The following is a 25,818-nucleotide window of genomic DNA, read 5'->3' as shown; positions in this document are numbered from 1 at the left end:
ATGTGTGACACATGTGTGATACATGTGTGATACATGTGTGACAGGTGTGTGATACATGTGATACATGTGTGATACATGTGTGACACATGTGTGATAATGTGTGATACATGTGTGACAGGTGTGTGATACAGTGATAATGTGTGATACATGATAGGTGTGTGATACATGTGTGATATATGTGTGACACATGTGTGAATAATATTGTGTGATAATGTGTGATGCATGTGATAGATGTGTATACATGTGTGATGCATGTGCATAGTGTGATACATGTGATACATGTGTGATACATGTGTGATACACAAGTGATACATGTGTGACAGGTGTGTAAGATACATGTGTGATATATGTGTGATACAAGTGTGATACATGTGTGATAGGTGATACATGTGGATACATGTGTGATACAAGTGTGATACATGTGTGACAGGGTGTGTGATACATGTGATACATGTGTGATACATGTGTGACACATGTGTGATACATGTGACAGGTGATATGTGTGATACATGTGTGATACATGTGTGACAGGTGTGTGATACATGTATGATACATGTGTGATACATGTGACAGGTGTAAAGTGATAGATGTGTGATAGTGATGCGACAGGTGTGTGATAGATGCGGATACATGTGTGATACTACGTGCGATAGATGTGTGATAGATGTGACAGATGTGTGACAGATGCGTGATACATGTGCGGATAGATGCGATAGATGCGACAGATGCGACAGATGCGTGATAGATGTGCGTGATAGATGCGACAGATGTGTGATTGGTGATGTAAAGATACATGTGTGACAGATGCGGATAGATGTGTGACAGATGTGTGATAACATGTGTGACAGATGTGCGATACATGTGACAGATGCGATAGATGTGCGGATAATGATGTGTGATGTTACGTGACACATGCGATAGATGTGTGACAGATGTGTGACAGATGTGTGATACATGTGTGATACATGTGTGATACACATCTATCACACATGTGATACATGTGTGATAGATGTGTGACAGATGTGTGACAGATGTGTGATACATGTGTGATACACATGTGATACATGTGTGATAGATGTGTGACAGATGTGTGATACATGTGTGATACCTGCAGCCTCAGCCCGGCTCAGGATTATTTCTAAAAACAAAAATGGGACACTCCTAATTTTAATCATCACAAGAACAGAACAGAGAGAATGATTCTCAAAAAAGATACTCGAGCTAATGTGTGTTCAGGATTTAGAGGAGACTCATTCCACCTGACAGCTTTAGAAATCCTTTTATCCTCAGTGTTAATCACTCAGTGGACGATAGTGTCTGAATACTCTGACAGGCCTTTTAATGTGTGCTTCCCCCCCAGGATCACTTTGGCTTCCTCTGACACCGGCCTTTTAGTCCTTCCCAGGGAAACAATCATGAAAACAAAGAGGAATCATTGAGTGCTTGTGGTGCTGAGAGCAGCATGATCTGTAAACACCTTTAACCCTTTAACCCCTCAGTGATCTAATATGACCAGTGTATGTTATCTGCTCTTATAATAACAGGTATTAGGCCCACATGTAAAAAATAAATTAAAATAAAAGCATGAATTCTGAGATTAAAGTCAGAGTTCTGACTGTAACTGGCTGCGGGTGGACTGTTACTACAAACAACAACATTAAAAGAAGAAATCATTATTTGGCCTGAATGTGTTCATAGCTCACCTCTGACAATGAGTTCTCCAAAGTTGGAGACAGAAGCACCTCTGGGGGACAAGGTGATGCAGCGGTAAAGGTCCTGCTCTCCACGCTGTGCCTCCACATGGAACGTGGCCATGAGCCGCTTGTGGCTCAGTCGAGACAACAAGGCCGTATCGAGCACCATGCCGCTTCTCCTCTGACAGAGACGACACAGAAAGACAGAAATTAGCACAGCACAAATGAGTGAAGTCTATTTAAGGGATTAAACACGGGTGGCAGACTGAGCAGCAGTCAGGAAGACAAAAGAAGGTCTGGAATTAGCCACATGGAAGGGCAAGATAATAAGTATGTGATAAATGTCACAAGTGAAGGGGGGTGCAGGTGGAACCTGGTGACAAAGACGTGCAGGGTTTTTGTTTTCCAGCACAAGGAAACATCTCCTCGTCTCTCACCATCTAATGTGTCACTGCAGGCACACGGGCAATTGGTGGAAGAGGAAATCAGAAGACAACACTCCAGGTTATTATATGAATAAGCAGATTATTATGTAAAGCTGTCACCAGCGTGCTTTTCACAGGTAAACTGGTTTGACATCAGCATGTCCAGATTGCAGAGTTCAAAATGCTGTTAGAAAATATGAAGATACAGTGGAATCTTTCCAATGCCTGTGGTGACAGATCAAAACTCATTTTATCTTAAGCTTTGGAATCTAGGTCTTAGGGCAGGGCGATATCATGATATAAATCAAATCAATACTTCTGTAAAGCTGGTTGATATGTCTTACATATAATAATCTGGATATTTTTATATAGATATATCCCAGCTGTTCACAGGTCACTCCTCTAATAAAAAACATCTACTGTTTATGATCTATATTACATGCTTTAAACACAGTTATTAGCTTTCATTTTAAAAAATACCTGGTTTATTTATTTGGCTTTTTAATGGTAAAGATACAGTGAGTAGGATTTAGCAACAACGTCGCACAGCAGGTGGATATCCGCTCATCTCACCTTTGTTTCCAAGCAGCTATGGAGCCTTCAGTTCATTTAAACTAAAAAGGTGCTTTGTTTGTCCATTATCAACACATAGACATAAAGAAGACCCACCTGATGAATTTAAAAAAAAAAAATCAATTAAATTTAAATTATATTTCTGCAAAATGAAAATAATTTCACGTGAATCCTAAACATTATCCCTTCAAATAAAGGATATTCATGTGTGTTATTCATTCTGCTATAACACAAATAATTAGGCTTATTATAATATTATAATAATTTAATATGTTACTAAGTGACTTTTTTAAATAATTCTTTTGTTGATTCAATGTATTTCAGCACAACAGATATTGACTGACAGCGACGACAGTCCCTATGTTCACGTGAAGTTACACGAGTTTCTGTGAAATCCGAAAACCCTGGAATCTCCTCCCTGAAATTATAGTGCACGGTCCTGAATTTTGACTGGATCGTCTAGTCTGTGCTTTCTCAGGATTAAGTATGCGGTCTTGAATCTTGACTGGATCGTCTAGTCTGTGCTTTCTCAGGATTAAACATGTGGTCTTGAATCTTGACTGGATCGTCTAGTCTGTGCTTTCTCAGGATTAAAACAGTGAAAATCCATTATAAGGTTTGTGGTGTCCCATGTTTTTATTGTTTTTTTGAAAATCTTCTCGTGTTGGACAGGCTTTAGTCAGGTCTGCGTTTCCCTTAACAGAACCCTTTTTCAGGTGAAGGATGCACAAACTAATAATGTGACACCATTTGTGTTCATTGAGATCAAACAGATGCAGAATAATAACAACAAAAGTGAATGTACACGCTGCAACTTTAAAGATCTAACAGGAATCTCAGACATCTGACAATTAATAAACATTATGCTAACAATTGATTTGCATTACCTAAATAAACTAAAGTGTAAAGGAGAGGAACTGCACCAAGGAGATGAAAAAGAAAGTAAAGCAATTAGCAGAGACTTCTCAGAGCTGGTGATCAAACAGGACAAATGGAGGAACAGTAAGCAGTGATGGTTTGTGATGTTCTCTACGCTCTGCTGTTACCGAGTATTAGTTCACAAGACAACAGTTTGCTTCCCTCTTCATCGGGTGTGTTCTTGTATTTGTTTCCTCTATTCACTCCATAAAAGACTCAGAAATCAACCCATACACCTGAAGAAATAAATAACTTCTATAGAGAGACTTCTAAATAAAACAATAACTCCTCTAGTACAGAGGTAAACACGTTTTTAAACTCCACAGATCTACCAAGTCCATGGAGTCCTTGATCACAATAGCTGAACTGAATGAAGCCCTACATCATATGCCCAACAGGAAAACCCCAGAACCAGATGGATTCTCAGTGGAATTCCCCAAAAGATTCTGGTCCATAAACTGGGACAACCTAAACAAAGCCTTGTTTTTAACCCTTTCAATTGTGTTTATACCACATTTATACCCAGATATCTAATGTTTCCTGATTTCAGAGGGCTGGATGATGATGATTTGAAGTCATAGTTGATTGGTAGGATAATAGATTTTGTCCAATTTATGGCTGAAAATGTATTAATTAGTGTAATAGTTTCAGAAAGAGAGCTTTGTGAATTTTGAAGTAAAAGTAATACATCATCAGCATAGAGGCTCATTTTGTGACGCAGTTTTGTTGTTTGAATACCTTTAATATTTGTGTTTGCGTGAGCTGCAGCTGCAAGTGGTTCAATAAAGATGGAAAAGAGTGACGGAGAGAGTGGAGAGTGAAGCTTGGAGAAGTTTGATCATTGGTCCTGACAGAGGCACTGGGTGAACTGTATACAACTGTGATCCAGGAAATTAAATGGTTTTCTCCGAATCCAAATTTTTTTTTTGCATTTTAACAAGAAAGAATTTCCAGTTTACGCTATCAAATGCTTTTTCTGCATGTAGTGAAACCACAGCTGCTTTAAGTTTATTGATTGTATTATTAGTTGAATGTCTGTCCTTAATGAATCCTGTCTGGTCTGGGTGGACTATGAAGGGGGGGGATTTTCTCCTATCTCTTTACTAGTGCTTTGCAGATGATTTTGAGGTCTTCATTTATGAGTGAGATGGGAGTGAGGGGTCTTTCTCAGGTATTACCATTTGATACAAAGTTGGTGCTAGTGTACGGAAGTCAATGTAGAATATATTTCGGTCCCAAGTGTTATCTCTGTAAATACCTTACATACGTCCTTTAGAGGGAATGCAATCATTGGAGAGGTTATTTTATTGTACTTGATCCAAAATAGACAGAGACTCAATGTAAGGGACGACATTCAGTTACATTCCACTGCGGCAAAATCTGCTCGCTGGCCTGTGAGGGAGACTGATGACAAGTGGCATTGAAATATTTTAATATGTGGACTTGATAGCCCCTCAAGTAACATAATATAGATGGATGTATTTCCACCATCTCGCAGAACAAATACTTTTCTTTAGACGATTTAATCCATACTGTCCCTACGTAAGCTTTTCCTGTGACTGAAGAGAGGTCCTCATGTTCTGCCTCACCTTGATAATGGCTGTTTGTGGGTTAAGACTTGGTATTAGTCTTAGAATTAGATTGCTCGAATTAAGCTAGGTTAAGGGATAGGTCAGTAGTTTGGTTACGGTTAAAGGAAATGAATGAAGTCAATGTAATGTCCTCTGAAGTCATGGAAACCAGACTTTCTGTGTCTGTGTGTGTGTTGCACTGGCAACACATTTCAAAACTGTTTAAGTAGAAAAAAAAAAGTATTTTTCCCACAATCTTCAAAAGCTTAGGAAAACAGGAGTCGGGGGTGTGAAATAAAATTCAGGCAGAACAACAAGGGCTCACCAAGTATACTGAGATCTCATTTGCAAAGCTCCCTCTCTCTGCTGCCGTCATTTCAAAAGCACTTAGATGTATGTGCGAAGGCTTCAAAGAGTGAGAACATTGGAATACTGTATTTGAAGACTAATATTAGCTCATATTCAAACTAGGGGAAAATTAAAACTACTTTCAGTTGCTTCATTAGGGAAAAGACTTAAGGGGATATGAGTCAACTAAATGGCATCACAATCTACACACTACAAAAGCAGACACGCACACTTGATTATTTCCCTAACCCTCAAATGCTTCATTTGCCCACAACAACCATTAAAAGACTAATTCTAACCATATCAAGTTGAAGTACTTGTATTACAAACACCCTAATACCTCAGATAATTGCTACAGAGAAAAACAGGGACAAAATGAAAATCAGTTTATATTTATAAAATCAACATTAGCCAAGGTCTTATAAAAAATATTGTAAATTAAAAACATTAAAAAAGTTGTTTTCAGCTTTGTTAAACTGTTCAGAAACAACATTATGAACTGCTTACAATCCCGCACCAAAGTCCATAGAGAAAATAAGCATTTTTAGTCGTGGAGACAGTGGAGGTCTCCTGCTGCCTCGTTCGGTAAGTTTGTGTCACTTAAAGAAATCTGAATGAAGGATTTCAAACACCACAAACAATGAATACAACATCTGAACTTACTCATGGAAGCAGCCATGGATCAATAACTAAGGACAACAGGCTGTATAACATATCTAATGGCAAGATAGAGCAGGGAACAAGTTCATTAGATATTTTAGATCGTTTATCCGTTGACTATTGTGGTAAATGGCATCTCCCTTTGTTTCTGCTGCCATGTTTTCAGTCAGAAAACCTGAACTTTCCTTTTAATCTCAAGGTCCATCTCCAAACTCAACAGTGAGAAATGTTTTGTAAAAACATTTGATGCAAAAGCAGATGAATTCCTATTGTGTACTATGCTTTGCTTTGGTTCCTTCTATGTCATGTACAATGACAAGCTAGTATTTTCTTTCAACCTTGAATCCCTGGCACGTGTGCGCGTCTATAGTATTACACAACCTTGCTTCAAGTGCAATTTTTCCAATAAAAAATGTGAAAAATGTGGCATTTCAAAATGTTTTAGACTTAACAAAACAAAAGAGTATGCATTACAAATGGAAACACACCACAGAGAACATTACAGCTGCTGCTGGTGATGTTATCATTTAGCTGCAGTTGCTTTGAACCTTTGGGCTTCACTCAGAAACAGCTTAGCCATCGCCTATGATTGGGTGTCAGGGGAATGTGGCAACTTAAAGACTCCATATGTGGCCACAGAGTGAAATCTGACAGAGAGCTAAGAGCTTCTATTAGCTGCTGTGTGAGTTTGACCCACACGAGCACTGAGCACACCTCTGGGAATAACTGCAGACATGTGGTCTGGTGCTTTCAGGTGGAAAATTCAGCTCTGACCCTGGCACCTTTTTTTCCATTCACCGTTCTACATCAAAGGAGATGCAAAAGAAAAAAGTTCAGTTAACGCCATTCATTTAATGGCACTTTCCATCAGTTCTCATCAATTCAGCCAATTTGATAGTCACTTTTTAAAAGGCTTGTTGTGCACAGAAACCTCAGGTGTAAAATAAACAATGAAAAAGTAAAAACACTCATGAGTTTGTTCCTTTAAATCAACACAGTGTAGGATTCCAACCTTTTTGATGAACTTACAACCGGGTGAATGTCATCTCTGCCAAAGCCTGAGCAGCTCTGCATCCACTGCACTGCCACTATGATGAGCCATAGGTTATATAAGCACAGGCCACATAAACTAAAGCACCATTGTTCTTTTGTAGTTATTGTTTTGTAACCAGGAAAACAAATCTGAAGAGAAAAGAAGAGGAATTTCACTTTTCCCACTTTTAAGCCAAACTTCTGTTCAAAGGTCTGGAAACTTCATGAGTAAACCACACAGATCTGAGCAAACACCATGATCCAGTTAGGCTTTGGCCCAATACTTCCAGGTTGTCTTATTATGACAAATCTTCCATTCTGAAGAAGAAATGAAAACCAATGAACCTTAGTGAGTGGCAGCTACAGAAACTCTGGCAAATTCATCAGAGTAGAAAAGTTTTTCATCTCACCATCATGACTCTCTGTGTGACCGAGGCAACAGACACCTCTGTTAACTGGGGGCATCATCATCATCAAGTCTGATTGTCTCGTCCAGCCATTATCCATATTCTTTATTGCAGACTATTTCCTTGATTTCAACCTGCAGCTCCTTCTGTTTAGCTGTGTAATGTGATGACAGTCGAAGGACATCACATGCTGCTGGGACCAGAGGAAGCTGGGTGCCATGGCAACATGCAAAAGCTAAGATAGATAGCGTGGCATGGAAGAAGAAATGAAGGAGGCCACGGTGGGTTGACGTGAATACACAGGGCTGGTGATAGAGTGAGTTGTCTTTCGACTGTAAGGTGGAGAGTTTGATTCCCCAGTCCTTGGGCAACTCCAAATTCCTCCAAACAGCTGTGCCAGCAGCGTGTGAATGGTATCATCCCACGCTATCGTGGTATCATTTAATGACAGTAATTGTAAAATGTCAGCATAGCCAGGGAATCTCCTGGATTGTGAAATGGATCTAAAGAAAGAGAGAAATTCATTCATTCATCAACCACTTCATCCTCCTCATGAGGTTTGCAGGGGCTGGAGACAGGGGCTTCTCTGTGGTCTTCCTCTGTTCCCTCTGCCTTGCAGCTCCATCTTCAACATCCTTTTGTCCAATACAATCTGACTATCTCTCCTCTGCACGTGACCAAACCATCTCAACCTTGACTCTTACTTTATCTCCAATCTGTTCAACCTGACATTTCTAATCCTGTCAATCCTGGTCACTCCCATCGCCACCTCCAGCTCCTCCTCCACTGACTAAAGGCCATCATAGCAGGTCTCACTACCATCTTGTAGACCTTCCCTTTCACACACATTCTGGTATTCTGTCTAGTTCCTACTGACCTTCATTCCTGAATTTCTTCTTCTAAAAAAGAAATGTTAAAGGAATTGTTCAAATGAAATTAAAAAATAATGCACCCTAAGTAAAATCTAAAATGTAATATTTTGCCGCAACCCTGCACAAACTAGTTTCCGTCTTGAGTTATCCTGCTAACAGACAGACAGCCTTACAGACAGACAGACAGAAGCAAAAACATGAAAGTCCTTGACAAGAGAAAGAGAAGCCCACATACACAAACACTCCCTCTCACCTCAAGGAGGAAAGGCTCCGTCTCATAAACTTTGCCTGTGGCGACACACTGGAACGAAGCGTTCTGGCCGGCGTTCACCTCCACGTCACCCAGCCGAGAGAAATGAGGCACCTTGTCTGTGGGAAACACACACACACACACACACACACACACACACACACACACAGAAGACAGATGATGAAGAAAAGTGGCACATCTGGAGCAAGGCAACACTGTCTAAACACACACATGTGAAAGCCTTAACACACACACGCCCCGCATAATGTAAACGAGCAGTCAAGCATACATAATGAACATATACACACATATGATACACTGTGTATAGAAACCCTGCAAATGAATCCTAGAAATCAACTTACTGGCTTGATTTTAAGATGATTTTGGAATCATAAAACACAAGACACAAAATATTTGTTATTAAGAGAGGCAAGAACACACATATGTTTGACATACATGACTCGAGGGGACATTGCATTGAAAGGCAAAATGTCACTCTCAAATGATCAATGTCATATTAGTTATACCGAAGATCTGAGTCAGGAAGGTCTGGATCTGGACCTGCATGCAAGTTGACCTCTGCTCTATAAAAACATGAATAATAATAATAGTAATAATAACAATAATAATAATAATAATAATAACTAGTGCTGGGCCGTTAACGGCGTTAACGTGCTGCGTTAACGCGAGACTCTTATCGCGCGATAAGAAAATTATCGCCGTTAATCTATTCTCAAAGTTGGGTCTGGGACCTGGGTCCACATAGTGAGCAAGCTATGAATTTCACTTTGATATGTTAGCGCGGATGTATACCTGGCCCAGAAGGCTCTGACCTGGCTGAGCGCGGATGTAGGTAACGTTACGTTATGTAATTTATTGTCATTTTTTGTTTTATAACGGTCTATGTAATTTACCACGGTGAAAATGGTTTCAGGTTGGATATCCAACCGTCGCGTCCGACAACTGTCTGAATGAATATCCAACCTGAAACTAACTTCACGCGGTATAGCTTTAGCTAACGTTATCAACGTTTTGCTGATTAGTTGCTGATAGTTGCCTACTACTACTAGCAATCTTACTCTGATATACTTTTTCTGTCCTACTCCTAATGTTAGGTGTGATGAAAACAGAGGAGCGCCACTTAGCAGAAGAAGAATTCAAATGAGCCATTTTAATCTAGATTAACTCCAAGATTGCAGTGAGATTAATCTAGATTAAAAAAATTAATCTATGCCCAGCTCTAATAATAACAAAGCCTGCATTGATAACAACCTGCATGTGCAAAGTGTACTGTATGTTGGTTTGTCACCCTGATGTTTGCCAAATACACAAAAAACATTCAGTTTGTCTATTGTTATGTGAACAATGGTGTGAAAGGACCATTGAAGAAAAATGATAAGAAGAAAAATAATAAAGAAATATGGGAAAGACGACACTGAAAAGACACAACATGTATAAAGTACTTCAAAGGCACGGCTGAGTATTAGGACCCGACTGAAGAAACAAAATATCAAGCTTTCAAATACAAAGTTCTAATATTATGAGAAAAAAGTCATGACATTTTTAGTGGCGTACGCCTCCATCCACATGGCATGATGCTTCAGTTTATCATAAGAATCAATACGGGGTAAAGTGTTGGCTCTATGGCGACACTGGAGACGCCGTGTTCGCTTTGTGTTCCACGCCTTCTGGATCCAAAACCTTCATTATTAATGTCATTGTTTAATTATGTGAAATATGTGAAATATCAACAAAGAGAAACCCTGATTCTGATGTTGATGTGTTGCTGATGAAAGATGAAGTCTTTCCTTTATTTGTGAAGCTCAACTTTACAAGATGCTCCATGTTCCACGTCTTGTCGCAGGTTGCAGCTGATCATCTGACATTTTGTTTGTTTATTTTGTTTACTCTCGAAAACTTCAGTATGGTTTTAATACTTTTGAATACATGCTCTCCACATGCTAATAGTAATTCAAACCTAATTCAAATGTATATTAGATTTGAAGCAGCATCTGTTTCTCTGGACTCAGTTGCGTCATTTCTGGTTCTCATGCTTTGTTGCCAGATGGTTGTCATTTTCAGCTCTGCTCCGATCAATGGAAGAGCAGCACAACACAGCCGAAGACGTGCTATTTTCACTGTGTGCATGCAGACGTTACAGTTTGTGGGACTGTCACGCTGTGTGATATTTAAAAAAAAAAAAAAACAACAGTTCACTGCAGTATATCACACTCTCATGAATTTAAAACATTCTAACTGCAATTACAAAAATCCTTTTTGCAGCTTCCATTGTGAGTGATTATAACAGGAAACGCAGAAGTGTGAGTGATAACAGTAACACTGTTCAGGTGTCTCTTTATAACCCATGACTGTGAGAGTGAGTCAACATTCACAATACCTGGAACCTGAAGGAGCTAAATGGAACTCAAGTGGCCACATTGTTCAGAAAGCATCAGTTTTGCATAATCCTTACATATACTGTAGGTTTGCTAGTTTGATACCTGCTCACTGTGTGCCTGTTTTGTTAGTGATACTGAAGGAAAGGTTGGCTCTGCACACACTGGTGCCCTGAGCAAGTCAAGTTAAAGCCTGTCAAGCAGGGGCGTCACTAGGTTTTAAGGACAGGGGAGGCTTAGCCCCCAAGAGATGCACTGAGATATTATTTATTATTACTATTATTACTATTATTATTATTGTTATTTCGGTCTGTTTTTATAAATACAGGACAAGAACAAACACAGGTTTGCACCGTGACAGTACGTTACAGCATTAACAACAAACCTTAGCCAATAACACCATTTTTGAATAACATGGCTACAACTGCGAGTTACTTGGTGGGTGGAAGCATCAAAGAATGCCGTCTATTTTTAAGGGTGGCAAATGGCTCTATCACCCTGTTGTGACTCTAATGCTGAAGCGTGTCTTTTTTGATTGACATGACTGTGAAGTCTTTAGTGACCCATCGTTTGACGCAGCCAGGAGTGCGGCCGACCTTTGACATGAACAGCTGCTATAATATATGTGACTAAAATTGATGTAATTTCAAAGCCTTAAAAATATTACTTAATTACTTAAATTAAAGTAACATTAAGACACTATCTATAAAAATATTAGGGTCAGGGTAATTTAGCGTTTATATAAATATCTTGGCTTTCTCCACTTTCTAATCATTGCTCTCCTCAATGAAAGCTCAAGTTAAATAAGTCTTATAATGTGAACCTTGACTGAAATACAGGCAGACTAACACGCTAGTTAATGTTTAACGTGTAATGTATACGGGCGTCTAGACTGAGGACATAGATAAACACGATGACCGATGTTGACTTTTTTAATTTCTTTAGAACAAGTAAACAACTCTTCTCTTTCCGTCAACACAACCGCGCCACTTCCGGTCTACCCTTCAAAGTAATACTCCAAAACAAGTATGCAAAACAATATCTAACAAGCTCTACTGAGAGCTGCTATAACATAAAATACGTTTCACTACGTCAGCAGTGTTCTTTTAAAGCCGGGATGTAACTTTTGACCGCGAAACAACAAATATAAGACGTGTGCAGAGTTCGTCTATAGTGCGCAAGCTAGGTTTTTATTTTTCAAACAGGAAAGCACTTGGTTCATTAATGACATGGGACTTTGTGCTGTTAGCGGAGGCTGGAGCTAACTAGCTGTTACTAGCAGCAGTGATGAATACTTACTTTGTTGAAAAACGTTCTAATATCCATTCTTCTTTCGCGTTATTCTGCTAATGCTGCTGTATTCGCTCTGTGTGCTCACGCGCTGCGGGAGTGCAAGCGAGGTCGCAGTGAAAACGTGGACTGGATTCCCAGTGATGTGGGCGTTCTCTATATGAACAAGTGGAATGGATTGGATAACGACGCACTGAAGGGGCTCCCTCTGCCTTACACTATGAAGTGAAGGGAAACTGACAGATATTTAAGTGAGGTTATATCATTATTTATTTATTTAAACTCTGTTCTGATCCTATTTTTATATTTTATATTGAATTTTTCAGCAATTTTTATGTAAAAAATTATTATTATTAATATTTAGGGGGCTTAAGAATATTGTAGGGGGGCTTCATGACATGAGCGACTGATGACAACAGGTCAGTCAGTTTTCAGACGCTAGTTGAAATATTTGCAATATTTGCGATATTATCAACAGTGCGTCCTTCTACACAAAATGCTCTTTTGTTTACTGTAAAATAAATCTTACGTGACTTTCATATTTCACCAAAACAAGTTCTAGAGAATCAGTGGCATTCCCAGAGTGGGAGAATCTCAGTGGGAGCGTTTTTTTGTACAAAACTAATACAGTATTTTGTGAAAACGATGATGTCATCACGATGAGTTCAGATTTCAAAGCACGTTTACTCATCATCTCAGGAAAAAAAAAAAAAACATTGTACGTGGTTTCCCAAGGGTCCTTGAAAGCCTCACATTTTTTGAGGTCCTTGAAGGTTTTTGATAATCACCCTAGTTGAATTTTGTAAGTGACGTTGATATTTAGGTAAATGTCTCCCTTGTTTGTTACAACGCCACCTGCTGTTTCATGCCCTGCACTGCCTGATGTACGTAGACTCGGCCTACGCAGGACAGACTGTCCACTGTCTCTCTCCACCATTGATATGAAATTCCATGCAGAACAGAGAGCGAGTAACGCTGAGCGACAGACATCTTAAGCTGTGTCAGCACATTCCATCCTTGAATTTGAAGAAATTGGTCCTGGAAACTCTTGAAAAGTCATTGAATATGCCAACTGAAAGAGTTCCCGCACGTTTATGTATCATCTGCAAAGAAGATGGTTCTCCCTGTTGTCTCCTCTCCCATTGTGCTGAGTGGTGTTGTTGTTGTTATCTGCGTCAGCTCAGATCTTATGAGTTTCTTAATGTCTTAATATTGAATGTAAACATGCATTTATGTGCTGGGAGTCTTTAGTGATTGTTTAGAGCCACCAAAATGTCCAAAAAGACATATTAAAGACAAGTTAAAGTTAGCTGTGTGAGGACAGCTGCAGCTAACTCACCTTTGCACGAGTGGGTAAGACTATGCACACAGAGCAATTTATGTTTTGCTATAAACATGAGGCATAAAAAAAACTTGATTTCATCTGAGAGTGAGGCAAAAGCATGAATTATAATAACTGAGAAAATCTAGTGTAAATTATGGAAGCTCAGTAGTGTGGAGACCTGTCAAGCCTTAATTAACACCACCAAACATAAACAGAGGCAAAGTATTCTCAGTCTCAAATGCATTCCGCCCATCTAAGATGTTAGATCTTTAAATGAGCATCGCTGCTCTTCCTTCCTCTGGTTACAGGAGACTGAAACTGAGTAATGAGTAAAGTTTACTCGTGTGTGTGTGTGTGTGTGTGTGTGTGTGACTGCTCCTCAGGTTCAGTCACATGTTATTGGGGTGGTTTAAGTGTTAAGATTAGCTTTAGGTGATGGATTAGGGTTAAGCATTTAGTTGCAATAGTTAAGGTTAGGGTCTACGAAAAGCTTTTGCGTGTGTATGTCCTTGTATTTGTTACCTCTTTAGGACTTTCTGGCCTAACACTAACCTTGTCAGGATCAGTCCTCATTGAGACCAGAACCTTGTCCTTGTTAGAAAAACCTCATTTTTGAGGAACTAGTCAATTTTAGGAGTACAATTTAAATTGTACACACATCTTTGGTAAGTGGGTAGAAACACTGGCCGGTACACAAAGATTTATGTGTGTATATGTATTTACACGTATATATATGTATATATACATATACTGTATATATATATATATATATATGGATGCAAATCCATATGTATATCTACACAACTTATTGTGTTGTAGATTGACCCTTGAAGACAAAGTGTGTAAGAATCATGCATCATCAGGGAACTACATGAAAACCTGGATAAATAGACAAAAGGCTTATTCTCAGTCAGCTGCCACAGAAACCATGAATGTTTGCGTTATCTGCAGCTGGAGGAGATAAAACAAGCTACCACGATTCACACGGCATCTTCATTGTGACATTCTGGTGAGGCACCGATCAGGTTAAAGGTGTTCAAACACTTTCCCAATTCTTCAGAGTTCCTAGAAACTCTGAAGAGACCTCAATAATTATCAAAATAAAAGTTTTAAACCATCAGAACTTTTACTGGCTTTGGTTGTCGGGCCAAACCGGAGCAGAAAAGAAAAGTCATGGTCAGAAGGATCAATAATAAAGCCATTACTCACTCGAGCAGAGCTTCAGCAGCTCTTTCCTGATTGGGGGAAAACCTCCCACAAGGATGACAATTTCAGCAGCACTCAATCAGTACAGCCTCTATGGTTTATAGAGCTGCAGCTGAAGCTTTGACAAAGTGCAGTATTTAGAGTCTGAATATGTTTGTAAATGAGAGATTTCAGACACTAGGACAGAAACATGTCTCTTAATGGGCTTTTCAACACAGAACATCTCAGTATGGATGTGAGAGGAGGCAACAATCAAATCATTCTGACATTTTCACATATTTTCAGCCATATACAATAGAAATGTGTCATGTATCCAACATATTTCCAAGAGTGTGAAAGATCATGAAATGAACCGTGTTACAGTGCAGTTAATACATATGTCTGCTCATCACTAACAGTCTGTAGGTTCCTACATTATATTTGTTTTCAGACGCTTGTCTCTGCCACTAGTAAATGTTTAGGTTACAGTTTCAGTTTCAGTTCATTAAACATATGCAGATCCTCTGTATTAATGATTCAAACCTCAGCTGAGTTTCATGTGTTGACGGCACAAAGACAAACAAACCTTTTACTCTCTGCACCAGCGTAAATAGAACATTTAGTGCTGACGACGGCTGTTTTCACACATAAACTCGGGAAATGTCCAGATATTCTCCAGAGAAACACAACAGCAAAAAGAGGTGGAAAAGGAATCCAGACTCATATTGTTGTGTTGGATAATTCTCTCCTGGACAGGTGAGTATTTCAGCTTCTGCAAACATGAGCTACGTACGTTCCCTCCTCTGACACACTTTCAATTTCAATGTCTGTGTGTTGTTGATAAGTTTAAGTTAGTTTTTATTAATCCCCTTAGGGAAAGTATTCCTCTGCATTTTGACCCATCCTAGAATTAGGAGCAGTGGGCTGCCACACTGAGTGGCGGTTGGGTACCTTGCTCAGGGTTACCCCAGTCCTTTTTGACCGGGTGGGGATTTGAACCGGCGACCCTCCGGTTACAAGTCAAGTTCCCTTTCCCCTTGGCCACAGGCTGCCCGATACACAAAGATTAAACAAATAGGTTTTGGTGTAAAGAAGAATTCAGCACGAGCGGAACAGGAAATCAAACTGTACAGTACATATGTAGCTGTTGTGAGTAGTGCACTAAATGTTTAGAAAGACACGGTTATTTTAACAGATAACAATTCAGTTCATTTATATCTACGTGTTCATTTTGTTTTACTAAGTTAGTTAAGTAATGTTTAAGTCAAGTCTCTCTCCCACGTGGTTAAAGCTTTTGTCTTTGAACTAATCGTGCTTCGGTGAAAGGGCAAAACCTCTGGTGACGGGCACAACTTCACAACGGTAAATATAAAAGAACTAAGCATAATGCAACATTACTAGCACTCAAAAACTCCAACACCCTGGTGTCTCAGCGACGACAAGGACAGGAAAGCAAGAGCAGAGAGGATCTGAGAACTCAGCTGGAAACATGGTGATGACAGGGAAAGGTCAGCCATTCGCCTCCTGCTGTGTAACATGGGCAGTTACCAGGTGTATCTGCCCCGAACACACACACCTCCCAACTGCGTCAGTCCTCAATCATCCCTCCACTAAAGTGTTGAGCTTTTCGAACTGGACTTCTGGTGTTCAGCTGTGTGCAGAGTGGCTTTACTTACAACAGGGGTAATTGAGCAGCACAATGTCGTCCAAGGCAACGTAGCCCTGTCGCTCCTCGGACACGGTCGCTTCAAAGATGACCTGTGGAGAGAGCGCACGGTTACATGAGTGTCAAGAGTGGAGATGAACAGATCACTGTGCGATCACTCTCTGACCTGCTATTAAGATCTGATGCAACACAAATGTGTCCTAGATGCATCTTCTGTGACAACATGAGATCATGTGACGTGCTGTCAGCAGAGCTAAGTAAGAGACTGACAATGATAAACTATGATAAACAACCTGTCCACTTGACTGTTCTATAAATCAGTTTTCTGTATGATTTCAACATTTCTATCGTCAAAATCGCTGAATTTACGCATTTCCTGTTCAAATACACGGGAGAACGGTGACGCGAGGCAACGATGAGCTGTGCTTACGCTCTGTGACGCACGCACACACCGACTGAAGCAGGCAGTTGGTGCGTGTCCACTGCTGCGTCTCTTTATATCACCAATATACATGAATATAATCATGTATATAATCATGTATATAATCATGTATAAATGGGTAACAGGTGCACGTCACTACATGCTCTTCTTCTGTGGAGACGGTGGTTTTTACAACAGAGTGACGGAGAAGGATGAGACGCATGGACTTACAATACACTGTATATACAAATACACGATTTTCAATTTGAATTAAAAAAAGAGTCATCGGTCAAAAAAACAAAATATTTAAATTGAAAAAAAATCAGATTTGACCTTCCATTAATAAATATCCTTTTGTTTTTCTTGCTATCGTATTGTATTGAACAGTATGGAGTAGATTAAAAGTATAATCATATTTTGAACGACCTTGACTGCACAGATGTGAATCAGAGCTCGACAATAAATGAATGTGTGAGCGCTCGCGGGACAGAGGAGCCCTGTCCTCAAACCACCTCTGAATGTGGTTTTGAGATCACTGTGGATTGTGAGCATTTAGACCTGCACTTACTGAGAATGTGACGCTATACTAACAAGGATGATGCATTTCTGGTGTGGCCATGATGAATCCAAGAACTATTGCTCTGTCGTCCTAAAAGGTCACAGCGATCATTAATATCTACGAGCTCGGAATCTTAGCTCTGACACAGAGTTCTAACTGCAGTGGTATCTGAATATAAAGCGCTTTGTGGCTGATGTATCTTGCAGTTAGACAGACTTTACGACTGGAAACTTGAGTTTGGACACAGCTCACTCTCCTACACCAAAGTCCATAGAGAAAATGAGTTATTGTTGCACGATGAGACACAACTGCTGCCTTGTTTTGTAAGTTTGTCTCATTTATGTTCATCTGAATAAAGGATTCAAACGCTGAAGTGACAAAATAATTCATTTCAACCGACTGTGATGTGAAGTCACTGCTTTTCTCTATGTGGCTGTGAGCAGTTGGCCGAGTATTATGGGATAAACATCACATGACATTACACTTACATCATTTCATATCAATATATATATATATATATAAGGCTCATAAATAATATCTGGATATTTTTAGGCTGTATCCCAATATACAAGATATATGGAGATATAAAGGTTGTTTCTCTGACCGAAATAAATAAATAAATATTGTATATATAGTTTGCATATTCCTAGAAACACGTAACACCATATGTGATGAAATAAATCCCAGAGTTATTTCTCTGGACTTGTAAATGTGATGTTTTTCATTATTAGCCTTCAGAGTGCAGAGTGCATGACTACATCTTATCAGTTCACACAGCAGCTGAAGGTGTCCTTAAACACAGCTTAAATATTCACTCACTCATCTAAATGAGCCCGGCCCACACAGAGTCACAAAGTGAATCGGGAGACCCCCTGGAGTTCAACAAAGTCATTCTGGTCTCCCAAGTAGTGATTACAGCTGGCACGCAGAGGCTGAACCCTTCACTTTCATACTGCACCGCGACAAACGCTCAACTTGAGAGAGGGATGTGTGCGCGACCAGCTGCTAAGATGAAAGCTTCAGTAACTCTGTGTGTGTGCGTGCGTGTGTGTGTGTGCGGTGTGTGTGTGTGTGTGTGTGTGTGTGCGTGTGGCAGGGCAGGAAATGTACTTTGTTTCCCATGGTGAAATACGTTTTGGGGATAATTTCCAGGGCAGTTTTAACAAATATTGGTATTTGTATCATATCAATAATGTAAAGCAGGGGTGTCAAACATACGGCCCGGGGGCCAGAACCGGCCCGCCAGAGGGTCAAATCCGGCCCACAGGATGAATTTGTTAAAATTTCACACTAATCTAAACGTAATGTCAAATGCTCCAGATACCCGTGACTAAATGTTTGTGCCTTTATAGATCCAGATGTGCTGTGTAAAAAGTAAATTTAGGCATGATATTGTTGAAATTTCATGTTTTGTAAAATTATCCTTCATTAAATGTAAAACAAAGGAGAAAAAACAAAGGAGTTCTTGTTGTTCATAGGTTATTATTCTATTATTTTGCTATTTTTACTGGTCCGGCCCCCTTGAGATCAAATTGTGCCGTATGTGGCCCCTGAACAAAAATGAGTTTGACACCCCTGATGTAAAGTCTATTCCTTATCGACGTTACTAACCTTATTGAGTCTACTAGCCTATTAGCTACCGTTAGCTAGCTTGTTTCTATCTTGATTGTGGTAACTTTTCAGTTAAACTAATAGAATATGTAAACTTCATGTGACCTCATTGTATCATATGATACAAAATCACTTACGCATACAGTTTCACCACTTCAGAAAATCACACTCCACGTCCGGACGGCTGCTGTCATGGAGCCGTCAGTCGTACGTGGTCAAACCTCTACAAACCTGACTTTTTTTCCTTTTTTTTTGCTTGGGCCAGATTTTTAGAAACGTCGTTAATGCTCCTGCCAAACAATGTGCCGTGTTACTTTATTATTATTAATTATTATTATTATTATTAGCTCATTGAAGCTGTTTTCTTGATTTCTGTTTTTACTATTTTTTTTTGGCTGAGTTAAAGTCAAGTCCAGTTAATCCTAAAGCAGCTTTCTTGAACTGGAAATATAGCCATTACTTTACCATAAAGAAAGTATACGTTAATGCACTTTATGTCCTGGACAATCTGCTTCTCCACGTCAGTGTCAAGCTATTCCAACCTAATGAAACATCTTTCATTAGGTACTCTACTCTACTTTCCATAGTAACTACTTACTTTCATAATTTGTTACTCAATAACTAATTCAGTTACTTTTTGGGAGAACTAACTAGTAACTGTAACTAAGTCACATTTCCAACACTGATGTCGAGGCTTCCAAAAATCCAGTTGTTTTTAAATTCTGGTCGTCAGAGTGTTTCACTCACACTTACAAACCCTGACTATCTCCCTCAAAGCTAAGTCTGGGTCGGACTGTATGTGGCTTTAAGTGTCCTGAGCCAATCAGTAACAGTATTTGGTGTCGGACCATTCGAGACGTCTGACTGATAAACTCTTCACTTCATCACACATCCACGCGCTCATCACCACTGACTCATCTTTAAAAACCAACACAGGAATACATATTTAAGTAAGACTGTGCCCGCCACTGATGATGAGCCCAATAACAACGCTCATGCAAACACTAGCTGATAATAGAAATCTCTACAGTTGCACTATAGTTGTGACTATAACACATCACTACTGATGCTGATGTTGCTTAATGTATAAAAGGCAGCGAGTATTCTGTGGGGAGCAAAGTACAAAAACCAAGAGAATGATGTTCTGCAGCGAAATTAAAGACCCGGACATTTAGTCATCATTTCACTCTCACACATCAAAGTCCACAGAGAAAATCATCACAAAGTGAAACTAACTAACTCCTTTGAGCTTATCGATGGAGTTTCTCAGTGGACTTTGGTGAACGCAGTGAGTGGTTTGCAAAGCAACGTAATCTTGAGCGTCTAACAGTAAAATAAAGAGAAGAACATCATATATTTCTTCTCTGGCTCAAAGTGAATGAAACTTCAAACATTTTGACAGTAAGAATGTAACATGCAGCAGGTCATCGTCTGACCAGTGCTTCCATCGTTGGCTCCAAACTGACATGCTGATACGTCCTTTAGTTAAGTTAAGACACTAAACCACATATTGCTGACTTTGTCCACTGTGAATGGCAAAAACCGTAGTGTAAAGCACTGTGAGTGGTCGTCAAGTCTAAAAAGACAAAAACAAAAGCACTCGTTAACTATAACTATAACTAACTATAACTACAGAGCATTCATGAATCAAGCAAATTCATACTGGAAATGACCAGATGACATGATACAGCTTATAAGACACATGGAAATTATGCACTCACCATGTTCAAAGTGTATAACCTTAAATCAAAAAGCTTGCTGCCTAAACTCAAGCACTGTTACCATGGTAACCACTCCTGCACAGCTACTGCTTCAGAGTAGGTTGACTTCAGAGTGGGGGCACTGGATTAAAATTCAGAGAGGTCCAGATAGAGAAAAAATCATCACATAAACTCAATGTTATCCACCACAATCTGCCTATAAATGCAAGAAACACCTGTCTGTCTGTCTGTCTGTCTGTCTGTCTGTAAGAGCACTTTTTGTCCCAATATCATAAACTCTAATTGTTTGGTCATTTTATTCAGATAGAGCTCCAGACGTCATGTGATCCGGTTTCCATGAAACACCATCGTGGCAGACTAAGATGATGCTGGAGTCACTGTGCACTTTAAATCCAAGGAGATTACATTACATTACATTACATTACATTACATTACATGTCATTTAGCTTTTATCCAAAGCAACTTACAATAAGTGCATTTAATCGAGATCGTCCGATATGTTACTAAACCTGACTTAGTGCTTATAACGTATAGAAACACATAAACACAACACAGGGTGATTTCAAATGTAAACACATGGAGGAAAATTAGATTCAACCTTCGTTTTTTGCTATTCTAAGATTGTTAAGCCCCGCCTCTTGCTTGGATGTGATTGGCTGCCTTAACCAAGTGTGTTTATAATAAAACCAACACTTTTTATAATAAACTTTGTTCATTGTGCGACCAAAAGGCAACAATGTGTAAGTGTAGTGTAACATGTAAACAATGGTTAGAAACGTGGAATTCTGGGTCTCACTGGATTTTGTGCGTCGCTGATATGCTGATATATTAAATTATTTCACACTGAAATTAGAAAGTAATATAAAGACAACTTGTTTTCTTTACTTTAAAATGAACTCAACCCTTTGAATGTTTCAGTGTGGTTCACAGAGTCTGCTGCTTTAACTTCTTTTATCAAGAGGAGCCTGAGTCTGATAATGTCTTCTTCTGTTTGTGTCAAATTTGCAGTTCCTGATGATTTTGATGTCCAGTCTGTCTCTCTCTCCCCGTCTCTCTCTCTCAGAGGCACAACCTGTGAAGTATGAATCAAGGTTTGCTTTACTGCAAGCAGCAGGATGCCGCCTCCTAGGACGCAGCGCTGTGTCGCTGACAGCGACCAGAGGAAACCATACACAGAGTGAAATCCAACTGAGGAGGTTCTGGCACACGGAGAGCAAATGTGGACAGATAACGGGATGGAAACAGCTGGACGGCCCCATTTAATGTAAAAGGAATGAATGAGAATTTAATTTGTGCCTCCTGCAGCCTCGTGTTTGGCTCATAAAATTCAATGCTGTAAAATTGATAGTGTGGAGTAACAAAATCCATACTGTGTCCCGGGAGGCCTCAGAGTGAATACATAAAATCACGAGCAGTCGCATTAAAAGGGATTGCATTGGAAATGAGATTCCACCATAACAAATATTTTCAGCTTTATCTTTTTTCATTACAGCGCCGCCCAAGTTATTTATGCACGCGCGCTCAGAGTAAAGCTCTTAATTGATGCATGGGCGCCATCAATCCTCACCAAGACCTTAATTAATTTAACGACCTACGCGCCGTCGTCCAACAATTGCAACAATGTTCTGTTAATTGATTTCTTCAGCTGGAACGAGGCTGACACCATTGATCCAAATTGGCATTGTGGCAGTAAAACATTGAAATATATGACATCTGGCAACGGAGCCTGTCGTCCTCACGATGCAGGGCGAAGAAGAACCGGGAGACAGAACTTTCCCTCCGAAATCTCACCGAACCTTTAAAGTGGGTCATCAACGTATAAAGAATAATGTTGATATTAGTGTTGAACGTCGTCTCTGTGGGTATCTGTGGGTTAGAGTAACAACACTGGTGGATTGTTTGCTGTTACTGGCAATATTAGTATTAGTATTAGTATTAGTTAGTAGGAGTGGGTCAAAATACTGATTTATATTGTCATCCTTCCACATCCAAAATTCAATAATCGATATGCCAGAGAGAATATTAACATTTTTAGGCGCTCTAAAGTAAACAGCCTTTGCCAGTTTTATTCTCCATGCGTCGTTACTTCATGTTCCCTCATGGCGGCTGTTACAGCTTCCCTCAGACAATCCACATATACAGAAACACACATGGACGCCACAAGTTGTTCTTATTCACAAAAAAACTCATCATTTCAAAACAAAGTGAACAAAAGAAAAGGGTTGGAGATCCCGGACCAGCCCACTGTGTCCCTAAAAGAAACTAAACCCTGATAACCTCCGACCAACTCAAGTGTTATAATATGTAAATGATGGATAAAAATCAAAAAAAAAAAACAAAGAGCCCTCCAGCTGGCTGTCCATTCTCCGTACACACTCCCTCCCCGCGCGCGGCGCAGGGACGCAATCACTGGAATGAAACACAGATGAGTGGAGAGGAAAAACAGAAGCTGCATGCAGCTGCAAATGAATGAGTGAAGAAGAGGGAGTTTACAGCAGGACAACGGTGGAGAAAATGTGCTAAGAGACGTTCCATCCATGTCCAACATAGACTTTATGACCTTTGTTCTCTAGGTTGTGAATAAAAATAAAAAGTATCGCTATACCATTGTGATTTTATTAGTATTGCATATGTTATGGCAGCGTGACGTACTCTGAGATTCCCACGCTGTTATTCTGTTAGTCTGGTGTCCTGCTTAATCCAGGGTACTGTCCCAAACAGGAGCAGTAATCCCTGGTGATGACATATATATACTATACATTATCTGAAGGACGCACGTTTAAATCAAAGACTCACTTACAAATTGGCAGCATAGAGTTTCAGGGACGAGATGATCACATAAATGACGTAAGGACAGTGTAAGGAGGAGATATACAGGGTGATTTATGGGGATTTAGGTCCAGATTTCGAAGCCTCTGCACCATTAATAAAAGTGTCTCCTGTGATTCCCCTGAACCTGATGGTAGTGGAGTGCTAAATCACCTCAGAGACACTTTAATGGCAAAGTTGACCCATATGCAAAAACTTTGGTATATTCTATTGCGCAGTTGCTTGGAAATGCAGTTTGACAGGTTGTTGTCATCTATAAGCACATGTTCAATGATCATGAAGTGATCGTAAACCATGGTTACCAGTGATGGTGTCGAACAACTTCAAATAAAACACAGCTGCTCTTCAGCGGCCGCCATGTTGGATGTTTACAAACATTCTTACTTAAATGCACTTATTGTAAGTCGCTTTGGATAAATGACATGTAATGTTTCTCTGTCATTGCGCTAAGCCCGCCTCTAGTGTGCCAGGGGCTTGTGATTGGTTCCCGCTTTAGAAGATCCTGTCGTCGGTCAAAACGGCGTCCTTGCTCGACGCGCAGAGTGAAACCTAAACTCTGGCAGAGTCGTCTCAGGCTCGCGTGGACGATCAACGGCAGACATCTGGGATGGAGAAATACTTTCTTTGACACACACCTCTGATCACAGGCCAGAACATCTCAGTCACAGTTGGATTTTCCTGAGGGAGTGCAGATGCTCACTGAATACTAGATCTTTTAGTTTTTATTTGATTTAAATCTCTAACCACCAGCGACTCCAGCTGCTACCCACAAACACACACATGTCCTCTCTGTGGCCTGCAGGGGCTGATCTGTAGCCTGGCACTGCTGGACAAGGCTGGATGGATGCAGGGAGCCCTCTGGGCCCTGCCCTAGGCTCCGAGTCATATCAGTGGGAGTTGTGGAGTCGGGGAGTGATCCTGTGGCAGAACATGGGTGAGGGCAAACACTTGAAAGAGACCCTGAGCCTCACCGCTGGGTTCACTAACCCTGTCGCTCTTCACACGGCAGATAGACTCACTTCTTCTGTTTAAGCCTCTTCTCTCATCCATGCGGGTTTATCAGACAAATAATCCCATCTGTTCCGTGTCCACATGCTTCTCATCCATCAACCGACGTGGACATACATCACCTGAATGGTAGATTACATTGCGTATGCAAGCACTGAGCAAACTCACCATCTTGGACCTGTCTCACTCCACTGACATCTCCTGCCTCCACCTACGCCTCCTCGTCCCTCTCTTAAACTTCGAACATCCACAGAGAGGAGAAGAAAATCATTACTTTAAATCAGTTTGGCTGTTTGTGAGAATCGTGCGGGACGGGAGAGCCGAGGATGGTAAAGTGCAGGCTGTCATTATTGATCTGTGCAGCCCTCTAATCTCATTAACTGGCTCTTGATTTATTGAGATAGGGCCCAGAGTGCGCCAAGGTTACGGAATCAAACACCTGGCCCGCTCCCCTGCACCGAGGGTCGCGTGGAATTGAGGTCAATTGACTGTTTTGGTGGATCCGCGTTCCCACAGTCCCTCGCACCAGTCATTGCTGTCTCATTAACGCCTTTTGGGGATGGGGCGGGGGGAGCTGGGGGGGTGGAAGGCTTTAGTGGAAAGAGAAGGAGCGCGAGGGGATAAATTATCGGCCGTAATGAGGTGAGACAGGGCTGCATCCAGTCATCAGCGTCTCACAGAAGCTACACAGAGTGCTAATAATGCAGCATCAACGATACAGACATCAAACACAGCTATTGATTACATTGCAGTACGTAGGTAAATGGACTAATAAATAAAGATACAACATAAACACTTGCCCACTGTAATTATATGTCTATTGAGCCACTGTGATATACACGTCTGCAGCAATTAGCCCATGCATATGCTGTGAATGCTAATAACCCTGCTAATAAACACAGCCGTCCAACATTCCACTCTTCAAACACAGTGATTTAGTGTGTCGCCGTGTGGCAGCCATCACCTTTTCAACAAGGTGGAGGTTGATATGTTTGTCAGGGTCGAGCCAATATCCTGGAAATTAGCACAATAGTTCTACGCTGGGACATTTGTTCTGA

General features: G+C 40.3%; 1 protein-coding gene across 1 annotated transcript in view; it reads right to left on the bottom strand.

Annotated features, from left to right (window-relative positions):
- LOC122786352 (receptor-type tyrosine-protein phosphatase U-like) overlaps positions 1-25,818 on the bottom strand; it is a 153,111-nt gene that overhangs the window by 67,515 nt on the left and 59,778 nt on the right. The window contains exons 3-5 of the mRNA XM_044052602.1: positions 16,622-16,703; positions 8,754-8,869; positions 1,704-1,875 (exon numbers count right to left, since the gene is read on the bottom strand). Of these exons, the coding sequence (XP_043908537.1) occupies positions 1,704-1,875; positions 8,754-8,869; positions 16,622-16,703 (370 nt within the window). The remainder of the gene's footprint in view (positions 1-1,703; positions 1,876-8,753; positions 8,870-16,621; positions 16,704-25,818) is intronic.

This window comes from Solea senegalensis, linkage group LG20, assembly GCF_019176455.1.
Source record: "Solea senegalensis isolate Sse05_10M linkage group LG20, IFAPA_SoseM_1, whole genome shotgun sequence".
NCBI classification, from domain to species: domain Eukaryota; kingdom Metazoa; phylum Chordata; class Actinopteri; order Pleuronectiformes; family Soleidae; genus Solea; species Solea senegalensis.
Note: the sequence above shows the minus strand (reverse complement) of the source record. Positions and strands in the feature narration are given on the sequence as shown.